Source organism: Platalea leucorodia, assembly GCF_965183815.1.
Source record: "Platalea leucorodia genome assembly, chromosome: 11".
Lineage (NCBI taxonomy): Eukaryota > Metazoa > Chordata > Aves > Pelecaniformes > Threskiornithidae > Platalea > Platalea leucorodia.
This window is the reverse complement of record NC_138833.1, coordinates 22,472,550-22,487,615: the sequence shown is the minus strand read 5'-3', so window position 1 is coordinate 22,487,615 and position 15,066 is coordinate 22,472,550. Positions and strand designations below refer to the sequence as shown.

The following is a 15,066-nucleotide window of genomic DNA, read 5'->3' as shown; positions in this document are numbered from 1 at the left end:
ACAGGAGCGGAGTCCTGCAGCCGCCCAGGACCGAGCCCGCGGCTCCGTCCGAGCCTGAAGCCAGGGCGCAGGGCGAGGAGCTGCGCCGCACAGCCCCGGACCCGGGCAGGGGACGTTGGGTTTCAGAGCCTCCGTTCTGCGTAACGCCGGAACGGCTCCCAGGCGGCGTTTCTTGGACATTTAAAAAAAAAAAAAAAAATGAACAGAGAAAGTTGCGGGCACAGCATGAAATAACGCCCGGCGTAAGATTAAAATAATTATGAAAAGAACAATATGTATCTGCTTTTATCCGCGAGGTAATTAGAAACGCTTTTTAAAGGGTACTCTTTATTCATGCCACTGGTAGGAAGTCAAAAAGTGAGAGAATCGCTTTCATAGCAGTGGTTTGATATGCCTCTTAATTAAGGGCTGCGTGCCCCTAATTTATTAAAGCTCATCTATTCATCACGTGTGTAATTGACGCTGGAAAAAAAAATAATAATTACAGCTCTAGCCTCTGCAGAGCGCTTTTGCCCGACTTGGGTCCTGCCGCCGAGGGAACGCAACCCAAAAAGCCCCTTTTGGGCTGAAAACCCAGCGGCTCGCAGCCGGCGTCTCTGCGCGGGGACGTTTCTCTGAGCGAGGGTCCAGCATCTCCCCCCCACCCGGGACGATCGTTCCCCCCCCCAAAGCCCCTGGTTCCTCGGGGGCCGGCGGGGCCCGGCAGACCCCGCTCCGGGAGGGCTGGGGCGCGGCGGCACCCGACGGGGGGCACCGGGGGGCCGGGAGGAGCCGGGCCGGCGGCGAGAGGAGGCAGAGCCGCGATCTTCTAAAGTTTCCTCTTCGCCTAATCATCAGCCTTAATTACCCCGGCGGGGTTTGGTTGTTTTTTTTTTTCCTTGCTTTGGTATGATTATAGCCCTGGACGGCTCCTTAATAGCCCAGCTCCGCTGGCTGCCAGTGTCATTAACTCCTAATTCATTGGGGGGGGGGGGGGGGGGGGGGAACACCCCAAACCACATCAGCCCGGGGAAAAAAAAAAAAGGGGGGAAAAAAAACCCCAAGGTTCCTCCCCACCCTCCCGCTCCCGAGCCAATGGCGTGAGTCAGCCCCCGACGTCAGGCCCCAGCGCCGGCCCTGATTGGCCCGCGGGGCGTTTACTCCACTTCCCAAAGGAGGAAAGAGCCGGGGAGCCCCCAGAGGGGGAAAAAGGGGGGCGGCCGCGCAGCGCCTCACTCGCGCAGTCCCCGCGCAGGGCCGGGCAGAGGCGCAGCGCAGCTCCCCGGGCCGCCCCGCTCCAGCCTCCTCCGCACCCGCCATGGCTTCTCCTTCCAAGGCGAAGGAGGTTTTCTCCTCCGACGAGGAGGGCCCGGCGGCCGGCGCCGAGGAGCACCACAAAGTCAAGGTGTCCAGCTTGCCGTTCAGCGTGGAAGCCCTCATGTCCGACAAGAAACCCCCCAAAGAGCTGCCGCTGGCCGCGGCGGGGGGCAGCGCCGACGGGGCGGCCGTGGGCACCTCCAGGAACCTGCTGCTGCCGGGCCACGGCTCCCGGGACGCGCACAGCCCCCCCGGGGCGCTTACAAAAACCTTCGACACCGCTTCGGTCAAATCGGAGAACTCGGAGGACGGCACCTCCTGGATCCAAGAGGCCGGGAGATATTCCCCTCCGCCAAGTGAGTGGCCGGGGGGGCTGCGCGGGGCTGCGCGGGGCTGCGCGGGACTGCGCGGCCGACGGGGAGCGAGGGCAGGCGGGCACCGCTCCGGCCCCGGGCTCCCGGCCCCGGGCTGCGCTGCTCCCCGGGCGCCCAGATGCACAGGGGCACGCTAGGCGTATGCATATATACATTGCATTTTATATATGTATTTATAGCTGCGTGTGTGTGATTTTTATATGTCTGTTAGGTATTTCTTCATAGTTATGTTATATATTATATATTTATACAGTTATATATTTATATATATATATTTACATGCTTATGTATATAAATATATAACGCTTTTGAAACCATGGAACGATCGGGAGCTCCCACGGACTAGCTGCCTTTCCCGACACACGGGTCAGCGCCTGCCGCTTCGTCCATTTCTGCTGCCCCTTTGCAACGAGAACTGGAAATCCTCCCTCTTTCCTCCTCCCGTACCCCACAGGGAGCAAAGCAGCCTCCTGGCGCTTGCATTCCCGGGAATTGTCCCTTCCAGCCTGCCCGTCTCGGCGGGCTGAGCCCCGCCGCCGCCCCTCCTGCTCGGGTCCGCTTCTCCCTCCCTCCCCGTGCAGCCTGGCAAAGTTTCCCGAGCTGGACCGGAGCCCTTTAGCCCCTGCCAGCTCCCCCGTCCCTTCGGGACACGCGGGGACTGGGGGGACTGGGGTGACAGCTCGCTCCTTAAACCCTCCTGCTGTTCCAGCCGCGCTGCTGTGTTCGCGCCGAACTGCATTTCGCTTTCGGTGAGATCCCTTAAAAAAAAAAAAATATATATATATACACACCAATTGCTTTTAAAGAAAAAAAAGCCCCCAAAAGACCTCCAGGAGGAGGTGGGGGAGGCGAGCCGGCAGCGCTGGGCTCTGCCTCGGCACACCCGCATTAGCGGCTGGGGCCGCTCGCCCCCGCGCATCCCCGGTTCGCCTGATGCCCACTGAACGCTCGGCGTTATCTCAGTTACCGGCTTTACAGGCGCGAACGATTGAGCTGGACAGTCGCAGTTTTCCCTTCTGTAATCTCGTATTGCAAGAAGGAAGTTTAGTGCTGTTACAGCTCCTCTTTTTGGGGGGACAATCATCTCGATTTGGCTTTCAGCCGCTTCCTTTCCTTTGCGATAACCCCGAATTAATTTGATTTCTGACGTGCCGGGAGAGGGGCAGCAGCCGCCCGTGTCATTCCCTGCGCAGCTCCGGTTTGCGATTTTCGTACACCCTCGTGTAGCTGGGAAAGCGTGAAAAGAAGCGTGTGCTCCCACCCAGACCCCTCCTCTAACACTGCCCTAAACCCCAGACTTAGGCAAGGCCTAAGCTTCTCCCGGTACTTTTTTTTTTTTTTTCTTCGAAATTCCACCTCTTTATTAAAATCGGCGGTTTGTGAGATCTGCAAAACGGCTTTGTAAAGGACTCGAGTAGCTAGGGAGTCCAGGTCCGGTGGCTGCAGCGGGGTTTGGGGCAAAAAATGCTGGCCAGGGCAGGGAAGGTCCCGAATCCCCCTGACCGCCCTCGGAGCCGGCTCTCGGCCCCCTCGGAGCCGTGGGGCAGCCGAGGCGCAGCCCGCTGCCGCGCAGGGACCCCCGCTGGCCTTGGCAGGAGCTCCTCCATTTATTACCGGTAATATTACGGAGGGGAGAGCTATGAAAGCGAGATTTTGAGCAACACAGCGAGGGAACCGTCTCCAAGGGATTGGTTTTGTCCCGCATTGGCCAGCAAACGGAGGATAAACAGAAAACAAAAAAAAAAGAGGGAAACAAATCACTGCAGCGAGGGCGGGGGGACTGGCAGGGGAGAGAGGCAACCAGAGGGGCTGCGGTGGCGACGGGCCCTGCTTCGTACCAGTTTGGCCCTCACCCGGGGGATGGGGAGGGAAGAAGCCCGGGAACGCTTGGGTGGATTCCGGGGGGGAAATGTTTGTCCGGGATTTCAGGCGGAGGTCGGTTTTTGCGGTCTGCCCGGTGCGCAGCAGGGCCGGGGCCGGGCTGAGCCGCAGGGCGCGGAGGGAGCCCCCGCCGCGGCTTCGGGGCTTCGCCTGGGCAAAGAAAGGGGTCGCGTTCAAGGGGAGCGGGGTAAGGGGGTGACCGGCAGTGGATCCAGTGCCGGGTGAATTTAGTGTCGGTTTAGGAGCGAACCCAATGCCACGGTGAGCACCTTAATCATTAAAATGCCCCCGTGGGATCATGAGGCGGTATTTGGCAAGCTGTTTTCTAAGAGAGCTTTATTTTTTTCCGTTCAGTATGTGGAAGAAGAGTAGGAAGAGAAGTGTAACTTTTTGTGCTGTAGCTGTTTCCTCCCTCCCCTTTCTGAACTTTTGAACACTCTCCTCGTGGGATTTTTTTTAATTGCATGATATTCGCTTAAACAGCTTCGTGGTCGAATTTATTTTAAAAAATAAAAGAGGAAAGCGAAAGGGGTTCAGAAAACACGACGTGCAAACACCGGCAAGCGTTTGAACCAGACCCTACAGCCTGCACAAAATTTAGCAGCCTCTTCAGAGCAGCCTGGTGTCATTTTCTGTGTCAAACTGGGGAGCCAGAGCGGCTTCTCCTGTACCCCGGGAGGGAGCCGACACACAGCCAAAGCGCTGAGCTTTTCAAGTCAGCCTCATGCTTTTTAGTTATTCTTTAGATTGCAAAATGATTAGCGAAATGCAAAATGAATCTAGAGACAAGCCAGGGATGTGCCATCCCGGCGCTTGTGCCTACCCCGCTTGGCGAGCACAAAAGGCAGCAGGTCTCCTGACTTGCGTTGCCTACAGATGCTGCAGCTATGTGGGGTGGTTGGGTTTTAATTAGCAAATGTCATAAAAGCTAAATCTTGAAAGAAAAGTGCACTGCTTGCTTCTTTTTTTAATACTTGTTGAGAGCCGGAAAATACTCCTTGAAAAGAAAAGTTGTTAAGCAGAGGTAAAACTTGCGCTTGATTTCAAGCGGAGAAGAAATAGCAAGGAAAATGCCCAGTTGTCAAAGCCGCAGAAATTATCAGCCCCCGCTTCTTCAGCTGTCAGAAAAAAGTTAGGGTTGACTTGTTGCTCTTGGTGGAGAAATCCTGGAGCGGGGCCGGGCCGGGCTTGCCTCTCGCACCTCTCTCCTTTTGTGAATCTCCTGCTTCTGCGCATCTGTCCGTCTTGTGCCGTGTCCGAGGGGCTCCTCCAGCCCGCCGCCACCAAGGCGGTGTTTTGTGTGCGCTAGACCCCTGTGCTGTGACTCCTGATGCGATCCGCCCTGTCTGTATCTGCGAATCCTTTGTGCCCCGGTTGCCTCCAAGCTGTCCTTTTGAAATCACTGAGCATAAATTTCCCTTCCCAGGACATCTGTGAAGTCCTGCGAACATAACTTTGGCTGGGAAGAGATTCCCAGAGCCACTTGCAAAAGGATCCCCTGCTTTGAGGGTGTCACCCGGTGGGACTCTCCCTTCAGATACCGCCCCAGCCCTCAACCGCAGCGCGCCTCTCCAGAGCACCCAGGTCTCCCTGCTTTTGTGATAACCGGCCTTTCCCTTCCTTGCAGGACACCTGAGCCCCACCGCCTGCACCCTGAGGAAGCACAAGACGAATAGGAAGCCCCGAACCCCGTTCACCACTTCCCAGCTGCTGGCTCTGGAGCGCAAGTTCCGCCAGAAGCAGTATCTGTCCATCGCCGAGAGAGCCGAGTTCTCCAGCTCCCTCAACCTCACAGAGACCCAGGTCAAAATCTGGTTCCAGAATCGGAGGGCCAAGGCCAAGAGACTGCAGGAGGCTGAGCTAGAGAAGCTCAAAATGGCAGCGAAGCCCATGTTGCCATCAGGGTTCAGCCTCCCTTTCCCCATCAACTCTCCCATCCAGGCTGCCTCACTGTACGGAACATCCTACCCTTTTCACAGACCTGTGCTTCCTATCCCGCCCGTTGGACTCTATGCGACTCCCGTTGGATATAGCATGTACCACTTATCCTAAGAAGATCAGAAAGACAAAGCGACAGTGAGACAGACTTCCTGGTGGATCCCGTCCAACCCTGAGAAGGCAGTACCCAACCCGTACTGGCCGTTCTTTCTGCACGCTTCTATCTGCCACCCCGAGCGTACGGGAGTTTGCGTTAGCAAAGCAAGGCATCCTGTATGCGACAGGTTGGGTGTCTTCTGAGAGTGCTCTGAGCGCCGAGTCTGATCCTCAAAGAAAAAAAATACGTAAAAACAAACAAACAAAAAAAAAAAAAAAAGAAAAAGCATTTGAGCAAGTGTAGGGGTTTTATACAGTGCACATAAAACTAGAATAGAAAGGAAAGGGTGAAAAAGCAATCTCATCTTCTGGAGGCAGAGCTTTACCGACGCCTTCCTGATGGGGCCCAACACATCTTTAAAGTAAGAGGGGTGCATGCCCTAAACCCACACTCTCAAGTGTCATCACTTAATATGGGGGCAGGGGGGAGGGAAATAAAAAGGTATAATCAAGGTTTTGTTGTTCGTTCGTTCGTTCGTTTGTTTGTTTTAAAGAAAGCAGAGCCCTTAGCTAGAGACACCGTGTAAATAGAAACTAGACCGAGTAGAGTCCGAGTGAAGTTCAGAGCCAGCGAGTTCCTGCATTTCTGGGGGTAGGGAAAATTTTTGCATCCCAAACCTCGGCAGATCTTTGCAACAAGATGAGCGTCAGGGCCCCTAAATGCAGAGCAACAGCTTTATCCACCATTGGCTCCTGTAATGCCTTTATCTGTATAAATAGCTTCAGCGACTGTTAAGCACTGTGAGGGAGGCTCCTCAGGCAGCCTGGCCTTCAGCTCTTCCCGGTGGCATGCTTGGAAATTTTTGGCTACAGCCAGGTAATCTTGGCTCTGCAATGCTGTTTGAAAACCAGGAGAGAGGGAAGGAAGCTTTCTGGGGAAAGAAGACGTGGGTTGTTTCCACAGTGGTGGTGAGCAAAGGATTGTCGAACGCTTCTGGGAGCTGTTTGGGGGTGTTTATGAGTATTTGCAACAGTCTGTGTTAAATAGAGGAACCCCCCGAGCCTTCCCCTCCTTCCCTCGCTAAGGATGCCAATACCAGTGACTCACGCTTCAAGCCCTCGGTAAGCGAGGTCGAGGTATCGCAACCAGCCAACCCCAGGAGCGGGACGGTGGGGTGCCAAGAGCCCGCGCAAGCCGTCGGGCCCGGGGGAGCTCCCCGAGCGCTGGCGGCGCCTTCCCCAGGCTTCTCCCTGGAGCTCTCCTGTTAGGCGTATTCCTCTTGCTAAACGTTGTGAGAAAGTTCCTCCGAAGGCTGTGGAGCACTGAAGGCAGAGCTTCTCCTGGATTTCTTTTCTTAGCGTGTTGTTGTGGAAGAAAGAAAGAAAGAAACAAAAAAAAAAAAAAAAAAAAAAGCAGAAAATACTGAAAAAAAGCCACGAGGTTTTGCTGGGTTTGGTTTGTTTTGACCCAGGCGCCGTTGCCGCCCGGGACCCGCTGTAGATGAACTTCCCCTCTCCCTTCCCCTCAGCCCCCATCTTCCATTATAGGAAAGTCCCTTTGAAAGGGATGCCTTGTACAATTTTATATATTTTATTGAAGATTTATTATTTCTTATCTCTTATTTCGAATTAAATTAAAAAAGAAAAAACATGTTTAATTGCGTGTGGGTCTGTGAGTGTTTGGAGTTCTTTAAAAGGTAACTTCTCTCCGTGTGTGTTTTGCTCCGCTGGGTCAAGTTCAAAGGAATGTTTGGGTTGCCTTTATGATTATTTCCCCTTTCTGAATCTGAATTAAAGCCAAATTTGCAGCACATGAAGGTGAATTGCAAGTCAACAATTCAAAGTCGAAAGCCAAACCTTTTATGAGGTTTCCTTGTTTTTAACAACCGCTTTTAGGCGCCTCTGTTCTTTACAACATCGTACTCGGGTGATGTTTCCATCACGTCTCTTCGCTCCTGTGCACTTCTCTCTCGCTCAGGCCTCTCCCTCCGCCTCGCCTTCCCATTGACCCCAAGTCCGTGCTTTACTGGGCGGCCAGTCTCGGCCCCGCCGGAGCTGGGGGTGATTTCGGACAGGTAAGGCTGGGCAGGGGCCCTGCGATACTTGGGCACAGCTGCGTTTCAGGGCCCCCCGGTGCTGTCACTGTCCCCCAGGTTTCGGGGCAGCCTCCCCAAAGGGCCGCGCTCGTGTGCTGCCCGGAGAGCGGATGCCGGCCCACTTGCCCCCGGCCTTTCTGGCGAGGGGCTCGGGTCTGCCCGGGAAAGAGGGGGACCCGGCAGCTCGGGGTGGGTCACCGCGTCACACCGAGGTCCCGAAGCGCATTTCGTTGTAGGAGGCTTATTGGGATTAGGAGTGACCCCGGGGATCCCAGCTGGAGAAAAAGGTGTGGTTGCCTCTGTGGAAACAGCCGGGCCATGGCGCTGGGCCCCGTCCCGGCTGCGCGGAGCGGAGCTCCCCCGGCTCAGCACCCAGCTCAGCACCCGGCCGGGTCGGGCCTCGGCTGCGGGCGGTGGAAGGAGGCAGGGGGGGTGCGGGGGGGCCCGGGCCTTGGCCGATCCTGCCCTGCTCCCGGCTCCGAAAATAAAACAAATCCCTGGTAACCTTCCCGCTTCGCCACTGTAGGGAACAGAGCCGGGGGAACCTCATCTCCGCGCAGGCTTTTCAAATTAGCATTTACTGCCGCGTAAAAAGCGGGGAGAGCCGCTTCTTTCGCCGGCTCCCCCTCTCCAAGCATCGCCCCCCTCCCTCCAAGCATCGCCCCCCTCTCTCCAAGCATCGCCCCCGGCCGGGGCAGGGCGAAGCCCCCGCGCCCCCTCCTTGCCCGGCCGGTTCTCCCGAGCGCTTTCGGAGCTGGGCCGGGCCGGCTGTAAATAAACCGGCCGGATTTTTTAACCTTCAGTATAAATCAGCTGTGTCAGGGATTACGGCTAAGTCTTTTCGCTGGAAATTCTTTGAGCGCGGGAGCTTTGTGTGTGTTAGGATAGATCCTTAAATGGATACAGATTTATTGCAGAACACGAGGGTGTTGAAGGAAAAGCTTCCAGATCTGGGCGACGAGCTCTGCCCTGGGAAGGGCCGGACGGCTCCGCGCCCGCGGACGGCCCGGCAGCTCACCCTGCGCCCATTATGAACTTGTTCCAATTAAAGCCTTCAGAAAGGCCGAGTTAATTGAGTATTATATTTTATTAGCAGGGAGGTGTCAAGCTTTACTCATGAGACTTCATCATCGGCCTAATGGGAGCTGCCCCGCAGGCAGATCTGTAACTGAATAAATTACAGCGAGGCAGGGAAATCAGAATGCTGCCATTAAAAGCGATGCACTTACTGAAATTCCTCCTCCGCTTTCGCAAGAGGCTGTGGAGGTGTGGCTTTAATTAGTTATTTTAATGCAAAGTTAAATTGTTCCCAAAGTATTTTCTGACACAAAGCAGATGCGATGATTAGAAGTTGAGTGAGACTGAAAGGAGTTGGCATCTGTTCCAGGTACATCTATATATTTTAAATTTCCAATAGAAAGTGAAAAATAATTAGAGCAATAAATAATAAACATTAAAAACAACGCGATAAATTATCCCGATCCTTAAAATCCCGACTTGCTGAGCGGCGGCTGAGGGCAGGCGGGCACAGCCCGGCTCTCCCGGGACCTGAATTCACGGGGCAGGGATTTGTTGCCACAGAGGAAGGGGCTTTCGGGCCGCTCCGGCCGAGCCTTCCTCCCCCAGAGCCAGGGCGCTCGGAGCCCGCATTTCATGTTGTCACGTTGCCTTGTCAAACCCCGGAATTCCTGCAGTTTATGGGGAAGGAGGAAAACTCGCCGGGAGCCGGCGTGCCCGAAAGCGCCGGGCTCTGAGCTCCGCCGGGAGCCCCGCTGCGAGGCCGGGGCGGCGGGCACCCAGCGCGGCGGGGCGGCCCCCCAGGACCCCGGCCCCCCAGGACCCCGGACCCCGGCCCCCCGGACCCCGGCCCCCCAGGACCCCGGCCCCCCAGGACACCGGACCCCCGGCCCCCCAGGACCCTGGCCCCCGAGGACCCCGGCCCCCGGCCCCCCAGGACCCCGGCCCCCCCGGCCCCCGGCCCCCCAGGACCCCGGCCCCCAGGACCGCACCGGCGGGGCCGGAGCCGCCCCCGGCCGGGCACCGCGGGCTCCGGGCACCGCGGGGGCTCCGCGCACGGCCGCCACCTGCTCCGCGGATCCCAGCCCGGGCTGGGGGGGCCCGGGGGGCGCAGCCGGCCCCCGGCCGGGCACAGCTGGGTGGGAAGGGGAGGCCCCCAGCAGCGTCCCGGCCCCCCTGCGGTGCTCTTGGGGCGGGCACCCCGCACCGGGGATTTCCACGCACCCATGCCCCGCACGGCTGTGCGCACAGACGGTGCGCAGGCCCTCGCAGGTCGCCATGCGGGGCCTGCGCGTCCCGCCACACCAATGCCATCAGCGCCCCATGCCCCACTTGCGCGCAGCAGGGGTTTGCGGGAGTTTTTGGGGTGGACAGGCACGGCGGGAGGAGGGGAGCCCGCGGAGGGCGGGGGCGACCCGGGCAGCGCCATCGATCGCCCCGGGCCGCCCCCGGGGCTGCGGGACGAGGCTCCGAGCCCCGCACTCGCCCCGCGGCTGCGCGCAGCGCCCGCGCAAGGAGCCGGGGAGTGCGCGGAGCAGCCGCGGTGGTTCCAGCTCCCGGCTCTTCAGATAGGGAAGTTATCATCTTGCTTTCTGCAAAGTCTCTTCCCCCCTCTATTTATCCCTAGTTTAGTGTCCCCGCAGCCTAACGTGCATCTCTTTAGTTACAAAAAAAAATGTTAAACGGGACAAAAAATAATCTCGCTCCCCCCCCCCCCCCCCGCGTGACTGCGTTTCTCCCGTGCCTACGATCAATAACCACCAAGGAGATTTAAAAAATCAGCTTTCCCGGGGGTCGTTTCTGGAAGTGAACCCACTTTCGGCAGCGCCCGCTCTCTTTGCGTAGCAAGTCTCTCTCGCAAAATAAACCCAAAGCGGTTATTCCGATTTTTTTTTTTTTTTTTTTTGTTTCCCCTTCCAGAGCTTTTCCCGGTGAAAAGCGTCAGGGGTCTCCGGGAAAGCGCAGGGCTCCTCCCGGCCCCGGGGAGCCCGGGCTGCTTTGGGGTCGGGTCGGGTCCGGCCCCGGCCGCGCCGTGCGGGTTTCCCACCGCAACCCGCGAGGCGTTTGCCCGCTGCCCCCAGCAGCTCCCAGCTCGTCGCACGAAAGGAATAAAAATCTTTCCATCCATTATATTTCAGTCTTTTAACACCAGAGCAATTCTGTCCCTGCTGTTTTAGTGGAAATACCGGTCTATAAAGCTGCAACTGCAGTATATTTTAAAATGCTACCATTTTTTTTTTTTTTTTGAGACGGGATTGGAATAATTCTGCTTTGCTTGGGAAGGAAAAGTCTCAAGCAATGTAAGTACGATTAATGTTTTATAACACTGTTCGAGGAAATTAAAAACATTCCGTGCTATTCTTGCTGCAAAGGCAGGTCTTTTTTGGCAAAACGTTCTGTATATGTATTTCTTAGATTGCTGTGTTTTGAATAAGCAAGAATCTCGTAAAGAAAAAAACCCGTGTTCCTTAAAAGTATGTGCTACCCGTTTTATTAAACCGATTATGCCAGCGTTCAACGCGGAGTTTGTTTTAAGTAGGAATATTTTCCCAGACGTGTAATGGATTGCTTGAAAACAGAATTCTTTGCTTTTTAATGACCTGTAATGGCCAATTCATTTCGATTGCGCTTATCAAGGTGCTGTGTTAAATAACAAACCGGTTCTTGAAAACAAAAAAAGTCATAATGAAAAATAAGCAGTCAGAATAATCTCCCATCTCCGAGCCAAAAAAATGCAATAAAATTAATTTAAGACTGTCAAAACATCAAAGCTGAGAAAAGGAGCTGCTAAAATAATGTCTCTTGATAAGGAAATAATAAAAACACACCAAAAAATGTCTACTCAATAAACTCCACTGGATTTGGGGGTCTGTGCTATATTTTATTTGGTGATGAAAGCACTTTGATGTCACTGTATTCCAAACAATTATTATTATAATTTTAAACAACCTGGTGTTTTCCATTACTAACGGCTTACGCTTTGAAGTTACACCTCATAATTTCTTAAATTAAATAAATCATTTTAAGTTTGCACTGGGAGCCTTTTAATAGCAGAGAAAGGAATATCATTATCTTATTGAGAGGCAATTGCAGTGGCTCCAGTTTGGCTGTAGCTGGGGGCAAAGTGGTGCACTATAACAGACATACTTTATTAGCCTCCCATAACTCTTGAAAGAACATTTTTATATTTTCTTTGATTCCCCCCCCTCCCCCTCTTGTTTTAAAGCTGTCCCAACCTTTAATTACTGCCTAATATGAAAAGCATTATTTTTTAATGCTGTGTAATTTACCAGAGGCAATAGGCCAAGTTAACAATTGTTTATTAGGGTTGCTGTTTCACACAGGGCAAAGAATGCTGTTCCAAACCCAACTTTTCATGGGTGGTTGCACTAATTAATACAGTGTCTGAGACTCCTAGGGGGTTTTTAATATTAAAGCCTATGGGGCGGAACGGTTTTTAGAAGTCCAGCTCCTGCTGACGTCCTCCTCCCCTCCCCAGTGATTTCTGCTGCTTTCAAGCTGGTTTCATCCGAGGGAGAAGTCGGCGGGCAGCGCCCCGGGAGCCGCCCCGGCCCCGCCGTGCCCCGGCCCGGCCGCCCCCCGCCCGCCCCGGGGCGCTGCCCGCGGGGTCCCCGCTGCCCTCCCCGCGGGGTCCCCGCTGCCCTCCCCGCGGGTCGCCCCCCTTTCCCCTCCCTTTGATTCTTCCCCTCAAGTCGCCCTGGCTGGAACCGCGGCTGGGGCGGGCGGGGCGGGCGCGGTGGCTCCGCGCTGAGGCGGGGTCCCCGCGGGCCGGGGCGGCGGGGGCTCGGCGGGGCCCGGAGCCGCCTGCGCCCCCGCTCCCGCCCCCTCTTTCCTGGTGTCAGGCAGAAACCTCGGCCGCTTCGGAGGTGGTGTCTTGGGGGGTGCTTCTCCGCAGCCCTCCCGAGAACTTAGCAGGGCTAATTCATTGGATTTTCACGGAGCATCAGCCAGCTCGGCGGCCGAGGGCAGGGCTGCGACCTCCCCGCTTGGACCTCGGAGCATCCCTGTCCCCCAGATCTCCGGAGCGCCCGGCGGGGACCCCCTCCCCGGGCGCAGGAGGGTGCTGCGGGCAGGGACACCCCGCCGCCGGCCGCTGCCCCCCCGGGGCATCCATCAGCCTGATAAATGGGGGTTACTCGCTCCTGTTCGCCCTGCTAGTTTATTTTCTTAAACTACCGGGCAAAAAGCGTAATGACGGAGCAGACAAACACACTAACAAACAGACGACAGCTTTATGGATGGAGCTCAGCTCCGAGGGGTGTTAAAATCCGAGCTCCGCCGCCTTTGCCCGTTCTCGCTCCCGCTCGGGTCACTTCGGCTCCTAAAAAAAAAAAAAAAATAGGCAGCCTTGGCTGAGTTTTAAAGGAGGAGACACTTAGGGATTTATTTTATGGGCTGACCAGGGCTGTTCTCCCTGCTCCCTTCGCCGTTAGCTCAGCTCCTTTGCAAATCTAATCTGCTCGGCTCCTTTGCTATTTTTCATGTTGGACCCATGCGTTTCTCCTCTAAGCCTTTCTCCTTTTTGATGTAGCGAGTCAATTGAAGAATGTTGGTCTCGGTTATCAATCACCCAGCTGGGGCTTAAAGGGCTCGGGCTAATCAGATTTAATTGCTCATGTAGCGCCACTCCTGCCCTGGGCCACGACCGACTTGCTCAATTAAACCCCAAATACCTGCAATCAATAAATAAGGAATGACAACACGTTTAAGGGATTTATCCAGCAAAGGAATTGAACTGGAAACAGATTACAACCGAAAAAAGGCCCTTTTATAATTAAACGTACACCTCTTCCAGAGCGAAAGGCTATGTTTAAAAAAAAAAAAAAAAAAGTAAGAAAGGAAAGAAAAAAGAAAGAAAAGAAAAAAAGGGAGAGATCTTGTTCCCTTCGCCCGGGGCAGGAGAGCTGCGGGCGCTGCCTTCCGAGCGGCTCTGCCCCATCCCTTCTTCGCTTATTTCCAGCCCGCTCCGCGCGGAGCCCCGCGCAGGCACCGCGCCCCAGCCGCCCCCGCGCTTCTTCCGCGCCTTCCCGCGGCCGCGGCGGCAGCTCTCCCCTCCAACGCGGGTTCCCGGTTTAAACACCCCGGCCCGCGGGGCCAGGCGTCCCCGCTTCTGACGGCGTGCAAAGGTTAGTCCCCATCTCCTTAAAAAAAAAAAAGGAAAGGGAGGGGGCAGGTTTGCTTTTCCAGGTTTGCTTTTCCAGCCTCTTGTTCGGAACGTAGTCGCAATTGACCGAGATCAAATAACGCTGAACGTGCATAAATAATCGCTTTTGGCATATTCGCCATTCCATTATTATTATTATTATTATTTTTTCAAGAACTGCTTTGAAAGTGGCAGATGCAATAAAGGGTTTGCAATTAATAGCAAAACATATTACTTCGGACCATCCAGGCATGCTCTTGTCCAGGGTTTCCGCACCGGCAGCTGCTGTCTTTTATTGGGATTAGGTTGTAAAATTGCCCCTTCAGCAGATCTGCTGCCAGTGCTCATGGAAAGAGCAACAGGGGAAAAGAAAGCGGAGGGAGGAGAAGCTGGCCGCTAACCTGGAGGAATCCGAGCGAGGCGCTCCTGCTCTGCAGCCACGCTGCACCGAGCTGGATGTGTCAAGGCTTAGGATTTGCAGAGTTTTGCTCAGCTCTGCTCCCAGCGCCCGAATCGGGGTCGCTCGCTGAGCTCCCCGCGCTCCTTGGGGCAAGCGACCCCACCAAGCTGGGCCCAGGGTGAGGTGTCCCTTCTTATCCCTGGTCCCAGGCTCCCAGGGATGGAGCTGGTCCCCCTCCGCCAGCCAGCAGAGCAGCTCTGGGCAGGATTTGAGCTGGGTCAGAGGGAATGTCCCCCTGGGGAACTCCTCTCCCTCTGCACACCCCATCCCCTGAACCTCTCAACTCTGAGCTTCGCTCCAGTTAAACCTGTCTGCTCATTACTCCTCAAGTGGTCGTCTTCTGCGCTAGGTGTAGGGGTGATGCTGGCAGGACACCTGGGTCCCGTGCTGGTTTCCCATGGCTCCCACTGGGATATAGACTAACCCTAATGCAAACTCGCCTGAAACGGTGCCACGCCAGAGCCGCTCCTGCACATTTGGTGGCTGATCTGTAAGACAATCTTTGTGGGAAGTGAAGGTAAAAATCTTCATAGAAGTCAAGGTGTTGATTAAAAAAACGCTCAGCTGTTGAGGGAGTATTTCTGTAAGGACTTCTGTTTGTTTGTTCCTTAGCTTGGCTTCCTAAGGAAGCCAGGATTATATGATCAAACTGTTACAGCCGTTTGAACTCCTGGGCCAACTCCAATCAAAATTGACAAGGGGGCAGAGGTCTCAGAAATAATCAGGTTGCTGTGATTTTCGTGA

General features: G+C 55.3%; 1 protein-coding gene across 1 annotated transcript; it reads left to right on the top strand.

Annotated features, from left to right (window-relative positions):
* Positions 1 to 1,297: 1,297 nt before the first annotated feature.
* On the top strand, positions 1,298 to 5,603 carry MSX2 (msh homeobox 2; the record flags this gene model as incomplete). Its single annotated transcript, XM_082323950.1, has 2 exons — positions 1,298 to 1,652; positions 5,179 to 5,603. 2 exons carry the CDS (start codon positions 1,298 to 1,300, stop codon positions 5,601 to 5,603), a joined length of 780 nt encoding a protein of 259 aa, XP_082180076.1.
* Between the last annotated feature and the right edge of the window lie 9,463 nt (positions 5,604 to 15,066).